The 16,028-nt window shown below is 49.0% G+C and overlaps 4 protein-coding genes across 4 annotated transcripts; 3 read left to right on the forward strand and 1 right to left on the reverse strand.

The window, feature by feature from the left end:
• The first annotated feature begins 1,265 nt into the window (after nucleotides 1-1,265).
• On the forward strand, nucleotides 1,266-3,691 carry LOC121915015 (cystatin-like). Its single transcript, XM_042438830.1, has 3 exons — nucleotides 1,266-1,505; nucleotides 2,721-2,849; nucleotides 3,536-3,691. The coding sequence occupies exons 1-3, from the start codon at nucleotides 1,266-1,268 to the stop codon at nucleotides 3,653-3,655; spliced, it is 489 nt and encodes a 162-aa protein (XP_042294764.1). The 3' UTR covers nucleotides 3,656-3,691.
• A 564-nt stretch (nucleotides 3,692-4,255) lies between these two features.
• Nucleotides 4,256-6,122, reverse strand: LOC121916232. The gene is made up of 3 exons (XM_042441087.1): nucleotides 5,712-6,122; nucleotides 4,993-5,166; nucleotides 4,256-4,568 (listed from the first exon to the last, which is right to left on the reverse strand). Exons 1-3 carry the CDS (start codon nucleotides 6,063-6,065, stop codon nucleotides 4,443-4,445), a joined length of 654 nt encoding a protein of 217 aa, XP_042297021.1. The 5' UTR covers nucleotides 6,066-6,122; the 3' UTR covers nucleotides 4,256-4,442.
• A 3,947-nt stretch (nucleotides 6,123-10,069) lies between these two features.
• On the forward strand, nucleotides 10,070-12,064 carry LOC121916052. Its single transcript, XM_042440776.1, has 3 exons — nucleotides 10,070-10,530; nucleotides 11,195-11,341; nucleotides 11,795-12,064. The coding sequence occupies exons 1-3, from the start codon at nucleotides 10,144-10,146 to the stop codon at nucleotides 11,876-11,878; spliced, it is 618 nt and encodes a 205-aa protein (XP_042296710.1). The 5' UTR covers nucleotides 10,070-10,143; the 3' UTR covers nucleotides 11,879-12,064.
• A 2,144-nt stretch (nucleotides 12,065-14,208) lies between these two features.
• LOC121915017 lies at nucleotides 14,209-15,809 on the forward strand. Its single transcript, XM_042438834.1, has 3 exons — nucleotides 14,209-14,628; nucleotides 14,912-15,082; nucleotides 15,553-15,809. The coding sequence occupies exons 1-3, from the start codon at nucleotides 14,248-14,250 to the stop codon at nucleotides 15,664-15,666; spliced, it is 666 nt and encodes a 221-aa protein (XP_042294768.1). The 5' UTR covers nucleotides 14,209-14,247; the 3' UTR covers nucleotides 15,667-15,809.
• Nucleotides 15,810-16,028: the final 219 nt, after the last annotated feature.

Below are 16,028 nucleotides of genomic sequence, written 5' to 3' on the forward strand. Positions count from 1 at the left end.
CTGTAAAGTGTGCCATCTTTGTCCAAGCTTCGGGGAGCATCATCATCTGCCCAATGTGAGGGTTAGGTTAGGGCCTTCTCTCTATCTCCGCAGCAGAAATAATGCAGTTTTACGCCACTTTAGCTGCCATGGATCCTGGGATTTGTAGTTGTGGCACCAGAGCTCTCCGACAGCAATGGCGAAAGAGCGCCTCCAATTGCAAATCTCAGCATCCGGTCGCATTGTGCCATAGCAAGTTAAAAGCGGGGTCAAATGTGCATTAATTCTGCAGTGTGGATCAGGTTTCCTTTGCTCCGTCTGCAATGTTTGCACTATTCCTTGTAGGCAACAGCCGGAATCAGATACAACCTGAGCCTTGTCTTGGTGAAAACCAGATGCAAAAAGAAGGCGGCAGCCGACTTTCGGCAAGCGCAACTGGCGCAGTGCAGTGTCCTTCCTTGCCTAAAACGGAGGTAACGGAATACGGTTTATTGCGGTCAGTGACCTGCAGAAATGTGTGTCCTGGGAAAAGGAGGACGCCTGTGTTTGAAGGTATCCCCACGGACCGCCTCCCTTGGCCTCTGCGTTTAGCGATGGATACGATGTTCGTGATCCTAAATGCTTGGTTTGCTAACCTCTCTCCTTTCCAGAAATCTCTCTGTGAATCCAAGACCTGGCTGAAGATGGACAGCAAAGGCTCCCAGGTTAAAATGGGTTTGCAATGCAGCCCCTGAACAGCCAAGGCCTCTGGGGCTCTTCTTCTGCTCTGGGATGAAACCGGCTCCAAAATTAAGTCTTGGAAATCACAGCGTCGGCATTAAGTCTTTCTGTGTCTCCGAAACGATGCCCAAAAACGACGCCTTTCCAACCCTAATCCTATTCTCTGCTGCTCAGTTTTTCAAACCTTATTGATCCTTCAGTGACTTAAACTCGATTATTAGCATCTTCTGTAATAAACTATTCCCATCACTTTTCAATTTGGGTTGTGTTCAATATATGCTTCTGTTTTGAAATGCAACGTCAGGCCAGTCTGTGCTGCTTCTCTTCCTTCCAATAAAAGGTCCAGGAGCGGTTTCTTGAGCAATCTGGAGGGTTTTCCATGGCTAGGTCCAAAGGGATGGTGACCCAAGAGCCTCACCTGGGCACCTGCCTTGTGGGCGTGGCCTCTGCAGCCTCACCTGGCCCTTTGCTGGCCACTCATTGGCTGGCTCCAAGCAGTGGGTGTGGCCTCTACCTATATATATGGATCTGCTGCTCAACTGGCCATCTATCCATCCATCCCAGCCATGGCACAGGTGGGCTTCTTTGCAGGTGCCAGCCTGCTGTTCTCCCTCTGCCTGGTGCTCCTCCTGCCCCAAGGGAGGGCTGCCCAGGAGGACCCTCCGCTTCCCGGGGGTCTGGTGGAGCTCCCCATCTCCGACCCTGAAGTCCAGAAGGCCGCTGCTTTGGCCGTGGGAGCCTTCAACACCCAAAGCGGCAGCGACTTCTATTACAAGGCCCTGGAGATCCAGAAGGCGGAGAGCCAGGTAAGGTCTCTAGGTGGGCATCAGGTGCGGGAGGCATTTTGGTGACTGCGTGACTTCGAGGCCTTTCTGACTAAAGCATCAGAATAAAGGGAGACATTGGAAAGTCCCAGATTTCCTTCCAGCCATTTCTGATTTTGTGGTTGTGTGCCTTCAAGCCATTTCTCTTATGGAGACCCTATCCTGGGGTTTCATTGCTTTGCCATTGCTTTACCCTGAGGCTGAGAGAGCGCAACGTGCGCAGTGGGTTTTGTGTCTAATGAGAGCCAGAGTGGTTTGAACGTTGGACTTTAACATTGGAGGAAAGGGTTCGAATCCCCACTCGGCCGTGGAAACCCATTGGGTGACCATGCGCAAGTCGCACTCTCTCAGCCTCAGGGGAAGGCAATGGCAAACCTCCTCTGGACAAACCTTGGCAAGAAAACCCCAGGATAGGTTTGCTTTAGACCTCAAAATACGGAGGCGATGTCTAAGAAACATCAACCATGATCTCTGGATCCCTTGACCAGTTGCTTCCAGTCCCTCCATAGGAGTGCAAAACTGGATCCTCTTGCCTCCCAAACGCGCCACTTTGCACTTCCTTTCCATTTGCCATTTTAAAGTGCAATTGGAAGTGTTCAATGTGTGTCGCAAATAAGCATCAGACAGCATTTTCACACCGTCTCATTTGACCATTAGGATTTCCTTATGTTTCTTGAAAGATCGCTGACATAGACGGTGAGATTGCATTGCGTCCCTATTGCTGCTGATGATGACTTTTAGCCCGACTCTTTGCAGCAGAGGTCCTGATTTGCACAGAACTTCCTTGTCCCATTAAAGAGGAGGAACATTTGCAAATGGTTTTATGGCCCCAATTAAAAAATCGAACCACACGGCAAATGAGGAACGCCGGGCAGCGTGTGGCACTGAGTGATTCAAAATCCGGTTGTTTGGTGGCAAATATTTGCCATCGTTCTGAATACACAGCTTCCGAACCTTAAGCCAACATGAAGCCCATAAAGTTCTATCCTGGGCTTTCCTTTCTCTCTCAGTCATGGCTCAAATTTACTTTGCAAGTTGCTCAAGGCAGAGACCACTATTTGTTTTAACCTTTTAATAAGGTACAGCCATGAAATACATTGCGGTGGACAAACACGCAACCGGAAAACGGAGCGGATGAGGAAATGGCTCCTCTCTGTGCTAGGATCCTGTTTTGTCTTAATGCCTTTGCCTTTCCAGGAGGTGGAAGGGATCAAGTACTTCCTGACCATCGAGATGGTGAAAACCAGCTGCAGAAAGAAGAAGGGATACGACCTCAATCCGGAGCAACTGGCAAAGTGCAAAGTGGCCGCCAAAGCCGAGCAACAGGTCAGGCGAAGAAGCGTTCAGCGTCCGTTGCAAAAAGGTTTAGATGTATTCAACATCCCTGGTAAATTTAAAATGATGAGCGCTGCCTTCGGTGAACCAGGTTTAAGCCGGCTTTGGAAGGAAACCTGGCACTCAGCGTCTCCATAACCCACGATGGGACCTGTCCTCCACCTCCTTGCCTTCTGTCCAGGAGGAATCCCCAAATGTCCTCCGTGGAGTTTATCCGGTGGAACATCCCGGGAAAATAGCATAACTATGTAAAAGGATTTCACGCAACGTTGCATTAAAGTGGTCCCAAAGAAGCATTAACACACACCATTTTACCTTTGGGGATTTCAGCAACAATGCGTTTCCAGTATGACTTCATTTGCGTGTGTGATAATCATTTGTGCACCATTTTATTTGCGCTTTAAATGCGCTTTAATCTCTCTTTAATGCTGAAATTAGCCCTGGCGTGATCAACTCCCATGCATTCCTATGAATGTTTTTACCTTTAATGCAGTACTGCCTTACATTTTTCTTGCAAGTCCTACATTTTGGAGTGCCTTGAAATGTAAGGTGCGTCCTGGAAAAGGAGGATGGGCGGTTGCCCTGTGCTTGTCACTATCAATAGCATCTGCCTCCCTTGGTCTCTGGTAATGGGTTTTGTCCTTCCCTGTTCCTAAATGTTCCTTTCCTCTCTCCAGAAATACAACTGCGAGTTCGAGATCTGGCTGAACGAGAAGAAAACGGACGCCGGGATCCAAACTTGGAGGCGGATGAGTTGGCGATGCAGCACCACGGTTCCTTACCAAGCCCTGAAATGATCCCCAGACTCTTTTGTCTTCCTTGGCATACAATACCCCCCCAAAATTAACCCTACAATCTCACAAATTACATCTGGGCAGGGAGGATTTTTAATGCTCAGATTAAGTTTCTCTCGGTCTCTGAAATCGAGGCCTGAATCAGGTCTTTCCAAACCGGCACCAAACCATGACTCTCTTCTCAGCTGCTTTGTTTTCCAAATCCTGTTCATTCTTTATAGGGCATAATAAAGCTATTAGCCTCTCTGTGTATTTTGCTTCTTTCCAAACTGAAATACTGTAGGTCAAAGTGGCTGCAAATTCAGGCAGGATTTTGTAGGACGGAGGCAGGTAAAGTGTAATATAAGTCTGCAATGTGAATGATCCTTTTGGCTGAGAAAATACCCCTGGCATCCTTTCCTCCCTTGCAATACTTTAAAACAGGAGGACATATTCAAACTCACAAAGCTTTATCAATCCAGCAAGACCTTGAGTCCGTCGGTCATTAACTTTGCCTCTCCGGTTTGGTTTGGGTTGCAAACCGCTGGGAAGAAAAGGCATTCATTGCTGCAAAATAAGACGCTGGCAGAGGTCACCAACGCACAAGTTGTGAGAGTGCACATTAAAATTTTATTCCTCCTAGCACAGGACAAGAGATAAGAGAGATCGAGCAGAGATTCTAGATGGAAGGGAAAAGGGGAAAGCATAGAGAGCAATGCGAAAGTCCAGGCTTGGCACCTAAGTGATTAAGGGAAAGCGGTGGCAAGCCGTGGTCCCTCCGTCTGGCAACCTTCCTCCGGTCGCATCTCCTTCACCATCCCATCGAAGTGTAGAACTCTCCTGGATTGTCGATTTCCAAGGGTTGGCATCGGTGGCCCATCACCTTCTCCCGGATCGAGCGCTCATCCAAAAATATGTCAAAGGTGCAGTCCAGGGCCTGGAAGCAAGCAAGAGTGGCACTTAAAGAACTGACCACTGCAAACCCATCATCCCCAGTGGCATTGCAAAGGAGGGTGCGGGGATTATGGGGACAACTCACAGGAGGGCTGGCACCCATCTGGACCCTCTTTCTGGGATGGGCATGGTCCTATGCCAGGTGCCCTCTCCTTCCTCTCCGCTGCCCTGGCACTTTCCATGAGGACAAAGCCAAGGAAACAGAGCTAAGAGAAGGACGGCACCTCTGCTTTCTAATCTTAAGGAAGACTGGCTTACTATCTAGATTCGCCCTTTGGACTGTCTTGGGCGACAACTCCCAGCATCTTCCTGGGGATCTTGGGAGTTGCAATCCCAGGCATTTTGGGGAGGAAAGGTCGCATGTGGCTGGAACCAAAACAGGGTGAACCCATGTTGTCTTCTCTCACCTCGCGCTCCGAAAGCGGTGGCAGGACGCAGCGCCGAAGTCTGGGCAGCGGCTCATTCCTCTCTCTACCCAAATAATAGGAGATGCCCCACGGCGTGTGACGTGACGTTTCGGCGTTGGTACAGTTGGTCTTCCCCAAAAAGAGCCGGAGGTAGGCCATGGTCCCAATGGCTTTCTGGAAGGAAAAGGGTGAGAAACAGTCCAACTGTGAAACCAACTTGTGCCTCTTGAAACGGAGCCAAAAGTGGCTGGGATTTAAAAGGGACCTGGACTGATTTTTCGATCCATCCAGGACTTAATCCGAGCCTAGAAGTTGCTTCCAAGGGGTGCATCTGCACTGCAGAAACAACACAGTTTGACACCGCTGTAGCCCTCTCCAACGGCATCCTGGGATTTGTAGTTTGTGCGAGGTCTTCAGCCATTTTGGCCAAACTCCAAAATCCCTGGATTGGGTCGGATGGAGTTAAAGTGGTGTCAAACTGCATTATTTCTACAGTGTGGGTTGAGATTCAAGGGTGAGAAAGCAGATAGTCAGTGACGTGAAAAGAAGGGCCTCTGAGCATGGAGAGAGTGCTTTTTTCTCTCTATGAACATGCAATGATATTTAGTCTTTGCAAAAACTTTGGCAAGTCTTTGGGGCTCATAGGGGCTTCCGGATTGGCCAAAGAAGCGGCCGAATGGGTCAGAGCAGGTGGCACTTGGGCGTCCGGCCCTCCTTACCTTGAAGGTGAGGCTTCTGTCCTCGTCCAGACCTTTGTACAAAGGGCCGTAGGAGTACTTGTTGTAGTAGTCCATGGCCAGGGCACTGTAGCGGTCCATCAGCTCCTCCTTCAGCTCAGGGTCCCTCTCTATCACAGCTTCGTCTTCTCTCAAGCGTTCCTCCAGTTCCTCCGACACAATCTCCCCTTCCTCTTCCTCTTCCACTTCGTCTTCTCCTTCTTCTTCCAAAGTTTCCAAGTCTTCTTCTAGGAAGGATCCTTGCTCCTCGAACCCGTCCTCCGTCCCGTGAACCGGACGCCCGAGAAGCAGAGCCCATCCGAGGAACAGCTGCAGCAACATCTGGGAGTGCGGCATTGTGGCCGGAGCAGAGGTCAAGGCAGGGACTGACCGCCTGCAAGGGACAGAGGGCTTATATAGGGAGAGGGAAGCCCCGCCCACCCAAGTGGACACACCCCTGGTCCCAATAAGCCCCATCTCCTTTTTAAGAGGGTCGGCAATGGACCCAAAAAAGGGTCGAGGCAAAGAACAATCTGGCCACGAAACCCAACCTTGTGGCTACCAGCTTTGCAATCCTTTATGGACCTCTTGCATTGTGGGAATTGTAGTTTGCTGCGGCTCTAGAGCTCTCTGATAGAGAAGGATAACTCTCTCACCAAGCTACAAATATATATATATATATATATATATATATATATATATATAACCTAATAAGTAACATTACGTTTTCACATAAACATATTTGCAATATTCAATATTTGTGGCTGCAAATCTTTAAAGGAAGTACGGCTTTAAAGGCCTAAAGTTTAAAAATATCCTTAATCCTTGCTTTAAAATAGAAATATAGGAGAGCCGATAATATTTCGTGGTTTTTTCATGCCGTGACCTTTGCAAAGTGTTCTCAGGAACGTTAAGATTTGGCAACTTATTGCAATGTAATTCAAAGCGGATGATTCAAGATCGGCTGGAGTTTCCTTTGGCCCCTGATGGCCATTTAATCTGTGCAAAACGATGGTGGCTCAAATGATCCGGAAGAATGGCGTTTGCTTCGTTTCCCGGCCAAAAACAACCCCAATAAGTGCCTTGTCCTTTGTTTAAATGTAATGCCAAAGAAATGCCGTTATCGCAGAAGCGCAATTGCATTTGGAGACGTTCCACTGAATAATCCCTTTGATCCTCTCTGGTTCTATTATTATTATTATTATTATTATTATTATTATCATCATTATTTAGAAATAGGACTTGAAGTCTTCTGTGGCTTTTGGCTATTTGGTTCAGCTTGCCACAGAAGAGTGACCACTGGTGCATGCAGTGTGTGTGTGTGTGTCTGTGTGTATACACACACATATAAATTATACACACACACACACACAAATAGCTTTTGGAGCCCAATGGGCCTTTAAGGTGATCCCTCGGAGCCTGGGAGGGAGGGAGTCAGGGATCGATCTGGAGTAGAAGGCTTCTCTAGGAGTTCCTGCATGGCACAATAAAGGGCTTGGACTGGATCGGGGCCCTTCTTGGGGTCGATCCCAATCTATGACGCCATGATAAGAAAGGACAGGTGGACCTATGGCTTTCTATAGGCTTGCAAGGCGGCGGGATGACGCTAGTTCTGTCTGTTAAATGCGATTTGGTTTCTGAATTTCCAGTCCAGCCCCTTCTTCTGCCTTGAAGGAATTCATAGGACCCCAGAGAGGGAAGGGAATCCATCCCCTGTTTGGGGCTCCCTGAGGTGCATCTGCCCTGTAGAAACAGCCCAGTTTGGCCCCCCTTTGGCTTCCCTGGCTCCGTCCGACGGAATGATGGGATTTGTAGTTTTGTTAGAGCCACCCTTTGAGTCCAAGAAGAAGGAATGTAAAATAAAGAGCAGAAACGAGAAGGGAGAAAGTCTGAGAGGAGAAGAAATGGAGCAAGAGAAGGAAGGAGCAAAAAGCAAGGAAAGGTGTATTAGAAGGAAGAGATGAATGAAAGAGGATCTGAGATGAAAGAAAGAGAGGAAGAGAGGAAATCAAAGGAGGGAGAGAGGAAGTAATCGATCTAGAATGAAATGGGCAAAGCCTGAATGTGAAAGGAAAGAAAGCCCTGATGATCTGACTTTTTAACTTTTGAACTGTATTTCTAATGTTGTTATTTGAGAGTCTGAATGTGTGTTTTTCTCTTTTGCTGGTTTGAATGGGGCCTCTTTTCCTTGGCTTCTTTGCTGGTTTTGTGTCTCAGGAGGAGGAGGGTGCAGAGCTGGAGTGCAGCCAGAAGAGGGCGGCAGAGAGCAAGGCCTGGAGCGCGTGTTCCAAGTGACGTCACAGGGAGCCTCATGAAGAGAGAGGCTAAGACTGCCAGGAGCAGCGTAATGGTCGGGGATGCAGAGATGGCTCCCGGTGAGAGCTGAGCTGCCAATTGGCCACCAGCAGGTCGCCGGTTCGAGCCCCTGGAGGCCCTGACCAAGGGACGCAGACTGCAGCATGGACAGCTTGGATACCGGTAGAGCCCTGGAGGTCCCTTTTGCAAAAAGGCCGATGAAGAAGGAGAACAAAAGAGCATTTGAAAAACATTCAGATCATTTCAGATCCTCATTTGCAAAAGAAGAATTCTTCCATTCAATTATTAATTCTTTTATCTCTTCCACATTTACTTTCTATTTTCAGCCCCGGAGGCTGTATATTATACTGTATATGTGTGTATATATATATATATATATATATATATAGGAACAATAATAATAATACCTTATTTATTTTATTTTTGTGCTCAAAAAAAGGACCGAAAGTGGCTTGCAATATAAAAGCACATTAAAACAAGTTTTTAAATTAGAAATTAAAATAACCTAATTAAAACAAAGTAACGTTAAATACAAGGCAGAGTCGGGACTGGGCCCCAAGGGACTCATTCCTGGCTCTCGCGCGTCCTCCTGTGGCTGCATTCAAGCACATTTCCCAATGCTGGCCACACGAGGGCGCCCGAGAGCCAGGGAGAGATGGCTCTTAGCCGGCTAAGATGTTAGCTGGCTGCTCTTTAGCGATGAAGCCACAAGAGGGCGCTGAGAGAGAGGGAGAGCGCGGAAGGAACCGGAGCCTCGAGGGGAGTGGGGGATGATGGGAAGTGTCCTCCAAGACCCCTCCCCACATGCTGTGCCTTGTGAGGATGATGGGGACTGAACTGTCTGTCCTCCAAGACCCTGACACTGACATTCAACTCACCAACCCTGTATATAGATATATATAGTAGTAAAATTTATTTGGTCATTGACCAATACAAATATTGATAAAATAATAACTGCACAGTACAGTTACAAAAAGGGTTAAATCAATTTTCTGCCGCCGCTAGAGGGCGCCCCAGGACAGGAGGGGATCATGGGACTTATCCTCAGTTGATGCCAATGCTGCTGGAAAGCCTTACAGCTGGACAGAGGAGGAGGAAAGGAATAGCCAAGCAAGATGCCAGGGCTTCTTCCTCCATTGAGAGAGACGATAATGGCCCCCAGAACCCCTCTGCAGACCACTTGGCAGCCTTCCTAGGGACCCTGGGTCCCAGAGACCCCTTTCTGCCCATGGAAGTGCCAACCGCAGAGGCACCCCTCGCTTGGCAAAGGCCAAGGGCCATTTCTTTCCTCCTCCTCCGTCCAGCTGTAAGGCTTTCTAGCAGCATTGGCATCAATGGAGGATGGAGGGATGAGACTCATGAAGTCATTAGAAGCCTTTTGGCAAATCTAGAAGACGGCTGTCATAACAGTGGGCTGCGCATAGCACAACACTGCAGACTGTGCATGTGTGCATAGCGCTTGTGCAACACACGTGGGCATTTGCAGTTGTGCACTCAACACTGAACATTGACCATTGGCACCCACTACTGACCAGGCGTTGCACAATGTTGCCATTCTGCACGGGAGTTATGTAGCCCTGCAGCAGGGCATGTTGGGTTGCCGTCTCTGCATTATGTGCATTATGCATGCATCTGTCACCAACAGGATCCTAGCCTTGAAAGTGCAAAGGTTGGGAGATGCTTGCAAAGGGCCAAAGGCTGCAATTTCATGGCTCCATGCTATGGAATCCTGGGATTTTTTAGATCTGTGGGATATTTAGCCTTCTCTATTGGAAAGCTCTGGTACCGCAACAAACTACAGATCCCAGGATTCCATGGCATGGAGCCATGATGGGAGTTAAAGCGGTGCCACACTGCATTTAGTCTGCAGCGCGCATGCATGCTCATGTTGCATTGGGGAGCAAAAGGATGGCTTGCAGCCTGAGCCTGAAGTCCCAATGCTGAATGGTCAGAATTAGCCGGGTTTTGCCTGTCCATTGAGGGGGCGTGTCTCGGAGGAAGAGGCGGAGCTTCCAAACATGTGGGTGGAGCTCTAGGGGCGGGGCTTCAGCCTACCTATATAAGCCCACCTGTCCCATCCACCAGGCAGTCTCTGCCTTACAGGTGCCTAGGGGCCACCATGTTCGGTCCCTCCTGGCATCTGGGTTTGGGGTTGGCATTGCTCCTGGGGCAGCTGGCATTTGAGGCGGAGGGCTGCTGTGAGCGCCAGGAGCCCCCTCCAGAACCAAGGTGCTGCAATCTCAAAGAAAACCTTCAAGAAGCGCACCAACAACAGCGGTGCCACAATGAGGAGCCTTCCCCTTCGGAAGAGCGAGAAGAGGCAGATGACTGGGACTCCCATCTAGAGTTTATGGATCAAGTGAGGAGGAGGCAGCTGGAGGAGGCTGCGGCGTACGAGGCCAATGTGATCCCAGACTACTACAAGCGGATGGCCGTCTCCCACTACAACGACCACAGCCCTGGCCCTTACTACCGACACCTGGAGGACACCCAACTCAAAGTCAAGGTGAGGGGAGCGGGCGACGCGGTGGGGTCCTCTTTCGTGTCCCTCGGTGTGAAAACACCACGTTTGCTGTCGTTATGTGTCCTCAAGTCCTTCCCAACTTGGTCAGGGAGGTTTGCCATTGTCATAACTCTGAGGCCAAGAATGTGCCACTTGTCCAGTGGGTTTCCATGGCCAAGCTGGGATGCGAACCCTGGCCTCCAGAGTCCTAGGAAGTAGACTGAAGTCTCCGAAAAGCCCGCTTTGCCAATTCCTCTCTTTCGGTTCTCATCCAAGTCCCTGCTCCCCAAAAGCATTTTCTGTCTCCACTTGATCCCAGAATTTAGATCCATGGTTTTTCGGGAGCTGAAGTGCGGCAGAGATGCAACCGAGAACTTTGCAAAGTGTGAAAGGACACCTCCATCACCCAAAGTGGCCCAAGTGTATATCTTCCCCTTTGTTGGTTGTAATGGTTAGAGAACTAGACTATGACTTTGGAGACCAGGGTTCAAGTCCCCGTTCGGCCATGGAAACTCACTTTGGGCACACACACTCAGCCCCAAAATTGTGATAGGGCCGCCTTAGAGCCTCCAGTCGGAAACGACTTGAAGGCGCACGACGACAGTGTGGACAAAATAGCTTGTCCCTTTCTGAACATCTCTGAATTGTGTTTGTTTTTGGTTCCCAGAAAGCCATTGGGACGATGGCTTACGTCCGTCTGTTATTGGAGAAGACCAACTGCTTCAAGGATGACCAGAGGGACCGGTTTGTAACCTTTACGAACGAATACCTGGATTCCTTGGGTTGCGGACTGCCCCTTGAAATGGAGCAGACGGTGAGTTGACCATCCACATTTGCTTTTCCTAGTCAGGTTTCGGGTCCATTGGATCTGGAAATATCAAACCACCTTTGCTCACAAACCAGGGTTTGTTAGACGACTGTAAACCAATCGGAATCAATGGTTTGTTGGTTTATGCTTTGCTGTGATGCCGCAGATCGAAAATGAAGAAAGATAAACCCTGGTTGGTCGGTTGATTTTCTGCTGTATCATTTGTGGCTTAAGCAACAAACCATGCTTTGCACAAACCATGGTTTAACATGACATGCAAATGTTACATTAGGAACTAGTTATATATATTAAGACGCTTAACGCCGCAGCCGTTTGGGCCAAGTAAGAAAGTCCAAAGACAAGTGCAACCTCAGACTGTTATGGATAAAGGCATCAGATGCCAGACTGTCTTCATTTCTTTGCTTTCCTCCCTCTCCAAAATCCCACTTCTGTCCTTAGAAAATGGAGTGCACCTTTGGCATTTTTATGGACGCGAGATCCGGACACGAGGCGGTGGTTAGCCACAAATGCGCAGCCCTGTGAAACCCTGACGAATGGAAATGATGGTTTTTCGGACGCTGTTTTCAGAGGCTGCCAGCCATCCCTCCAAACCCACCGTGAAAATCACTTAGATGCAAGCCGTCCGATTCTGGAAACTGGACCCTTCTCCTCCATCTAGACTAGTCTCTGCTAGCTCTCCTCCTTTTGCCTGGTTCCCAAATAGAAGAATAAAGCTCAGTTTGCAAAGACCTGTGTGTCTGTGTTTGTGTGGTTTAAAAACATGGTGTGCATTTTAAGTCGCATTGGTCCTGATGGGTATTGGGCACCAATAAGGGATCTGCTTTACTTGAGGGGCATAAACCTTGTCCCTTATAGGGCTGATAGGTGTCCCTTATTATCAGAGATGTCTCTTGTTTTGAAGGTGGGAAAGACCATCCCTTATAGGGTTGGCGGGTGTCCCTTATAAGAAATGTCCCTTATTTAAAGGTTGGAAAGACCATCCCTTATAGGGTTGATAGGTGTCCCTTATGATCAGAAATGTCCTTTAATCTGAAGGTTGGAAAGACTGTCCCTTATAGGGCTGGCAAGTGTCCCTTATTGTAAGGAATGTCCCTTATTCAACATCTTGACCATTATAGGATTAACAGGTGTCCCCTATTATCAGCAATGTCCCTTATTTCAGGGCCAGGAAGCTCCTCTCTTATAGGGTTCCCTTATGATCAAAGATGTCCCTTGTTTGAAGGTTGGAAACTGTCCTTTATAGGGCTGGTGGGTATCCCTTATTATAAGAAACCAAATACAAGGACACTAGGAGACCAGGGTTCGAATCCCTGCTCAGCCATGAAAACCCATTGGGGGACCATGAAGAAGTCGCACTCTCTCAGCCTCAGGGGAAGACAAAGCCAAAACAACACACAACCCCTAAGAAAACTTGGTCGTGGGTTTTCTTAACGCCAGTCAGAAATTACTTTTCGCACCCTGGGAAAAACTCATTTAAACTCTGCGCATCAGGACTCCATGCTTCTTACCGGAGTAGACGCATCATTGCACACAAAGTTGCCCATCTGCATTGCATACGTTCAGACGGCTGAGCATTTTCGGCAGAGCGAGGGAGAACAGATGCAACTTTAGAGCAACGATTCCCAAACTTTGCCCCTCCAGATGTTTTGGACATCAACTCCCAGAAGCCAATGGTTGGGAATTCTGGGAGCTACAGTCTAAAACATCTGGAGGACCAAAATTTGGGAACATGTGCAATCACAAGCCTTGATATAAGGGACTCCGTTTTGCTCTGCCATTGCATTTAATAGGACTTGAGCATTCACAGATTTTGGCCTCTGTAGAGGATCCTGGAACCAAACCCCAGCGGACACCAAGGGCCCACTGTGTTTAATGGCTCTAAGCCATCTTATAAGGTGATCATGACCATTAAGGACACCTGGCTATCCATGGACATGGCTAGGAACAGCGAGATCCCGGCCTGGCAGGAAATGTAAGAGCCATTGGGGCATAAACCAAAGCTGGCCTCTCTTTGGAGATCACCAGAGGTTTGCTTTGGCTCCTCGGAGGCTTGTAAACTGAGTCACCTTCAGATCTGTGCCAACGACAACTCTTTCTGGATGGCAGCGTCTTCTCTCTCGTGCCCCAAAAGGTCTTGGGATGATAAGAGAGGGCTTCAAAACAGGTGGAAACAATACCTTGACTGTTGGTGTCCTTTGGCACAGATGAATGGCAATCTGATGGCCTCCGTTGCCCTTTGGGCTTTGTTCTCTTTTGCTCCTAGAAGTGAGATCATTGTTGTTCATGTCATTTATGGCTTATGGCGATCCTACTTCTGGGTCTTCTTGGCCACGCTGGTTCAGAAAGGGTTTGCCATTGCCATCCTCTGAGGCTGAGAGAGTGCGACTTGCCTAAAGGCACCTGATGGGTCTCCATTGCTGACCAGGGATTCGAATCCTGCTCTCCGGGGTCCCAGTCCAACACCCAAACCCCTCCTGATGCCCCTCCAACTTGACTCCCGTCAATGGCAACCTTGTCCTTTGGGTTTCTTGGCCAGGTTTAATATCCCAAGAGGGTTTGAGTGTGGCTTGCCAATGTGTTTTCAGGGCTGAGCAGGGATTCGAACCCTGCTCTCCAGAGTCATAGTTTCCTTTGGAGGAAAAGGGATTTAGGTTTGAATGGGGGGGGAATGAGGATTTGATGCTGGAAAATATGAGGGTTGATGCTCAAGTCTGCTGCAGACTCAGCTGTGCTTTTCAGATCTGGATGCAAAGTGGGCGTGTCTTGGAAGAAGAGTGGGTGGGGTTTATCAGCCTTGTGGGTGGGGCCACTTGGGTGGGTGGGGCTTCACCTTCCCTATATAAGCAGGGCTTCCTCTCCTGCCAGCAGTCACTTTCTTTCTTGGCAGTGCCATGATGGGTTCCTTGGTGCCTTTCCATCTGTTCCTTGGATGGGCGCTGCTTCTGGGGCAGCCAGTTTTGGGGCAGGACTTTGAAGACCCCCAAGTTGCCTTGGAAGAAGAAGAAGAAGATTGGGAAGAACATGAGAGCCCTTTGGAGGAAGATTCGGTAGAAGAAGAGCCTCTTCCGGAAAGTTGGGAAGACCTGGCACCATCCGGGGAAGACTCAGAGGAACTGGAGAGACAGGCGGAGAGGAGACTCAGGGGTCTGAAGGAACATGGAGAAGCTTACCCAGAGATGGGCTTCTACAAGACCCTGGCTCTGAGACACTACAACAACCGCCACCCGGGTCCCCTGTACAGGCATTTGGAGGACACCGAGGTCCAGATCCAGGTAAGGGACGCCAGCGTATGGAGGACTCCAACGGAGGTGGGATCAGGTGTCAATTGTGGGGATGGAGCAGTTTGAACATTGGGTTTGGACACTGGGAGACCAGGGTTTGGTTCCCATTCAGCCATAGGAACCCATTGGGTGCCCTGGAGCAAGTCACATTTTCTCAGAGGAAAGCCATGGCAAACCCTCTCTGGAGAAATCTTGCCAAGGAAACCCTCCAGTGTTTGGTTGGAGAAGGAATTAGAGTACCCTTCTGGTGACATCTTTTCTTCTCCTCTTCCAGAAAGCCCTTGGCACACTCTTAACGTTCACGGTGTATTTGGTGAACACCAATTGCACCACGGAGGACAGGAGGCTGGATAGTGCTCTTCGCGCGCACCTTCGAGACATGGGGGAATTAGTAGAGGAGTATGGTATGGCGCACTGTGGCCTGCCACCTGAATCTGAACAACAGGTGAGGCTCAATCCATGGTAAGAGGGGTATGCCCTGGGTTTGGCACTGAACAGTCCGGACATCATCTTTGGCCCTTATCACATGAGCAAAATGTGAAGTTATCCCAGGGTCAATGGGAAGGCAATGCTGGGGCAGTCATGGGGTTTCAATCAGGAGCCATCCTAAACAAAATCGGGGGTCATTCCAGGGATAAGTAAATCCTCTTTCCCCTGAATTTACCTAACCCTGGAATGACCGCTGATTGTGTTCAGAATGGCTCCTGGTTGCGTTTGGTGTCATGTGATAAACAAACCTGTTTTACTCAACGGTTTTGCAAGCACTGCCATTGAATAACATGGGGCTTGGTGATCCAGAAGTGGCCAGAAATGCAGATTGCTAGCCCACAAAGGCCTTTGTCTTTGGCAAACAGGAACCCCAAAGAGTCAGTCACTCACCCCTTTCTTCCTTTGGTTCTCCCTTCATCTCTCCAGAAACTGAAGTGCATTTTTACCCTCTTTCTGAACGGAAGGGGCTCCCATCCCGCTGTGATCGACCATTACTGCCAACCGATCGATGTCTTCGATGAGCCGCTCGCGGAAGAATGAAGGCTCTCCCCAAAGCTTTGGAGGCTGGTGTGTGTGCGTGTGTGTCCGTCCGTTCCACAATTTAATCCCTTAGTTGTAAATGAGGAATCTCCCCTCTAAACTCCGCTGCTGCAACCCCTCTCTTCTAAAATAGGAGAATAAAATTAACTTGCAAAAGCCTTGCAAAAACTCCCTGGATCCCTAGTTTGGGCTTTGATCCTTCAGAACTTGGAGGAAAAGGTTATGGTTTTGAAACCTGGGTCATGAAGAGCATTTGGGGGTTATGGCCACGGACCTTGGAAACTGGACACAGCGAGACTGGGGAGAACTGGGAGTAAATGATTCATGCAGGTGAGCCCAGAAATCCCTTTGCAAGATTCAAT

The sequence above is a fragment of the Sceloporus undulatus genome, chromosome 9, assembly GCF_019175285.1.
Source record: "Sceloporus undulatus isolate JIND9_A2432 ecotype Alabama chromosome 9, SceUnd_v1.1, whole genome shotgun sequence".
Lineage (NCBI taxonomy): Eukaryota > Metazoa > Chordata > Lepidosauria > Squamata > Phrynosomatidae > Sceloporus > Sceloporus undulatus.

What these genes read in the sequence shown, in the direction of transcription:
- LOC121915015 (XM_042438830.1), top strand. Translation starts at nt 1,266, where the DNA reads ATGGCACAGGTGGGCTTCTTTGCAGGTGCCAGCCTGCTGTTCTCCCTC. An exon ending in TCCAGAAGGCGGAGAGCCAG is followed by an intron (nt 1,506 to 2,720) that starts GTAAGGTCTCTA and finishes TTGCCTTTCCAG; the next exon opens with GAGGTGGAAGGGATCAAGTA. An exon ending in CCGCCAAAGCCGAGCAACAG is followed by an intron (nt 2,850 to 3,535) that starts GTCAGGCGAAGA and finishes TCCTCTCTCCAG; the next exon opens with AAATACAACTGCGAGTTCGA.
- LOC121916232 (XM_042441087.1), bottom strand. Translation starts at nt 6,065, where the DNA reads ATGCCGCACTCCCAGATGTTGCTGCAGCTGTTCCTCGGATGGGCTCTG. An exon ending in ACAGAAGCCTCACCTTCAAG is followed by an intron (nt 5,167 to 5,711) that starts GTAAGGAGGGCC and finishes TTTTCCTTCCAG; the next exon opens with AAAGCCATTGGGACCATGGC. An exon ending in CACCGCTTTCGGAGCGCGAG is followed by an intron (nt 4,569 to 4,992) that starts GTGAGAGAAGAC and finishes GCTTGCTTCCAG; the next exon opens with GCCCTGGACTGCACCTTTGA.
- LOC121916052 (XM_042440776.1), top strand. Translation starts at nt 10,144, where the DNA reads ATGTTCGGTCCCTCCTGGCATCTGGGTTTGGGGTTGGCATTGCTCCTG. An exon ending in ACACCCAACTCAAAGTCAAG is followed by an intron (nt 10,531 to 11,194) that starts GTGAGGGGAGCG and finishes TTTGGTTCCCAG; the next exon opens with AAAGCCATTGGGACGATGGC. An exon ending in CCCTTGAAATGGAGCAGACG is followed by an intron (nt 11,342 to 11,794) that starts GTGAGTTGACCA and finishes TTCTGTCCTTAG; the next exon opens with AAAATGGAGTGCACCTTTGG.
- LOC121915017 (XM_042438834.1), top strand. Translation starts at nt 14,248, where the DNA reads ATGATGGGTTCCTTGGTGCCTTTCCATCTGTTCCTTGGATGGGCGCTG. An exon ending in ACACCGAGGTCCAGATCCAG is followed by an intron (nt 14,629 to 14,911) that starts GTAAGGGACGCC and finishes CTCCTCTTCCAG; the next exon opens with AAAGCCCTTGGCACACTCTT. An exon ending in CACCTGAATCTGAACAACAG is followed by an intron (nt 15,083 to 15,552) that starts GTGAGGCTCAAT and finishes TCATCTCTCCAG; the next exon opens with AAACTGAAGTGCATTTTTAC.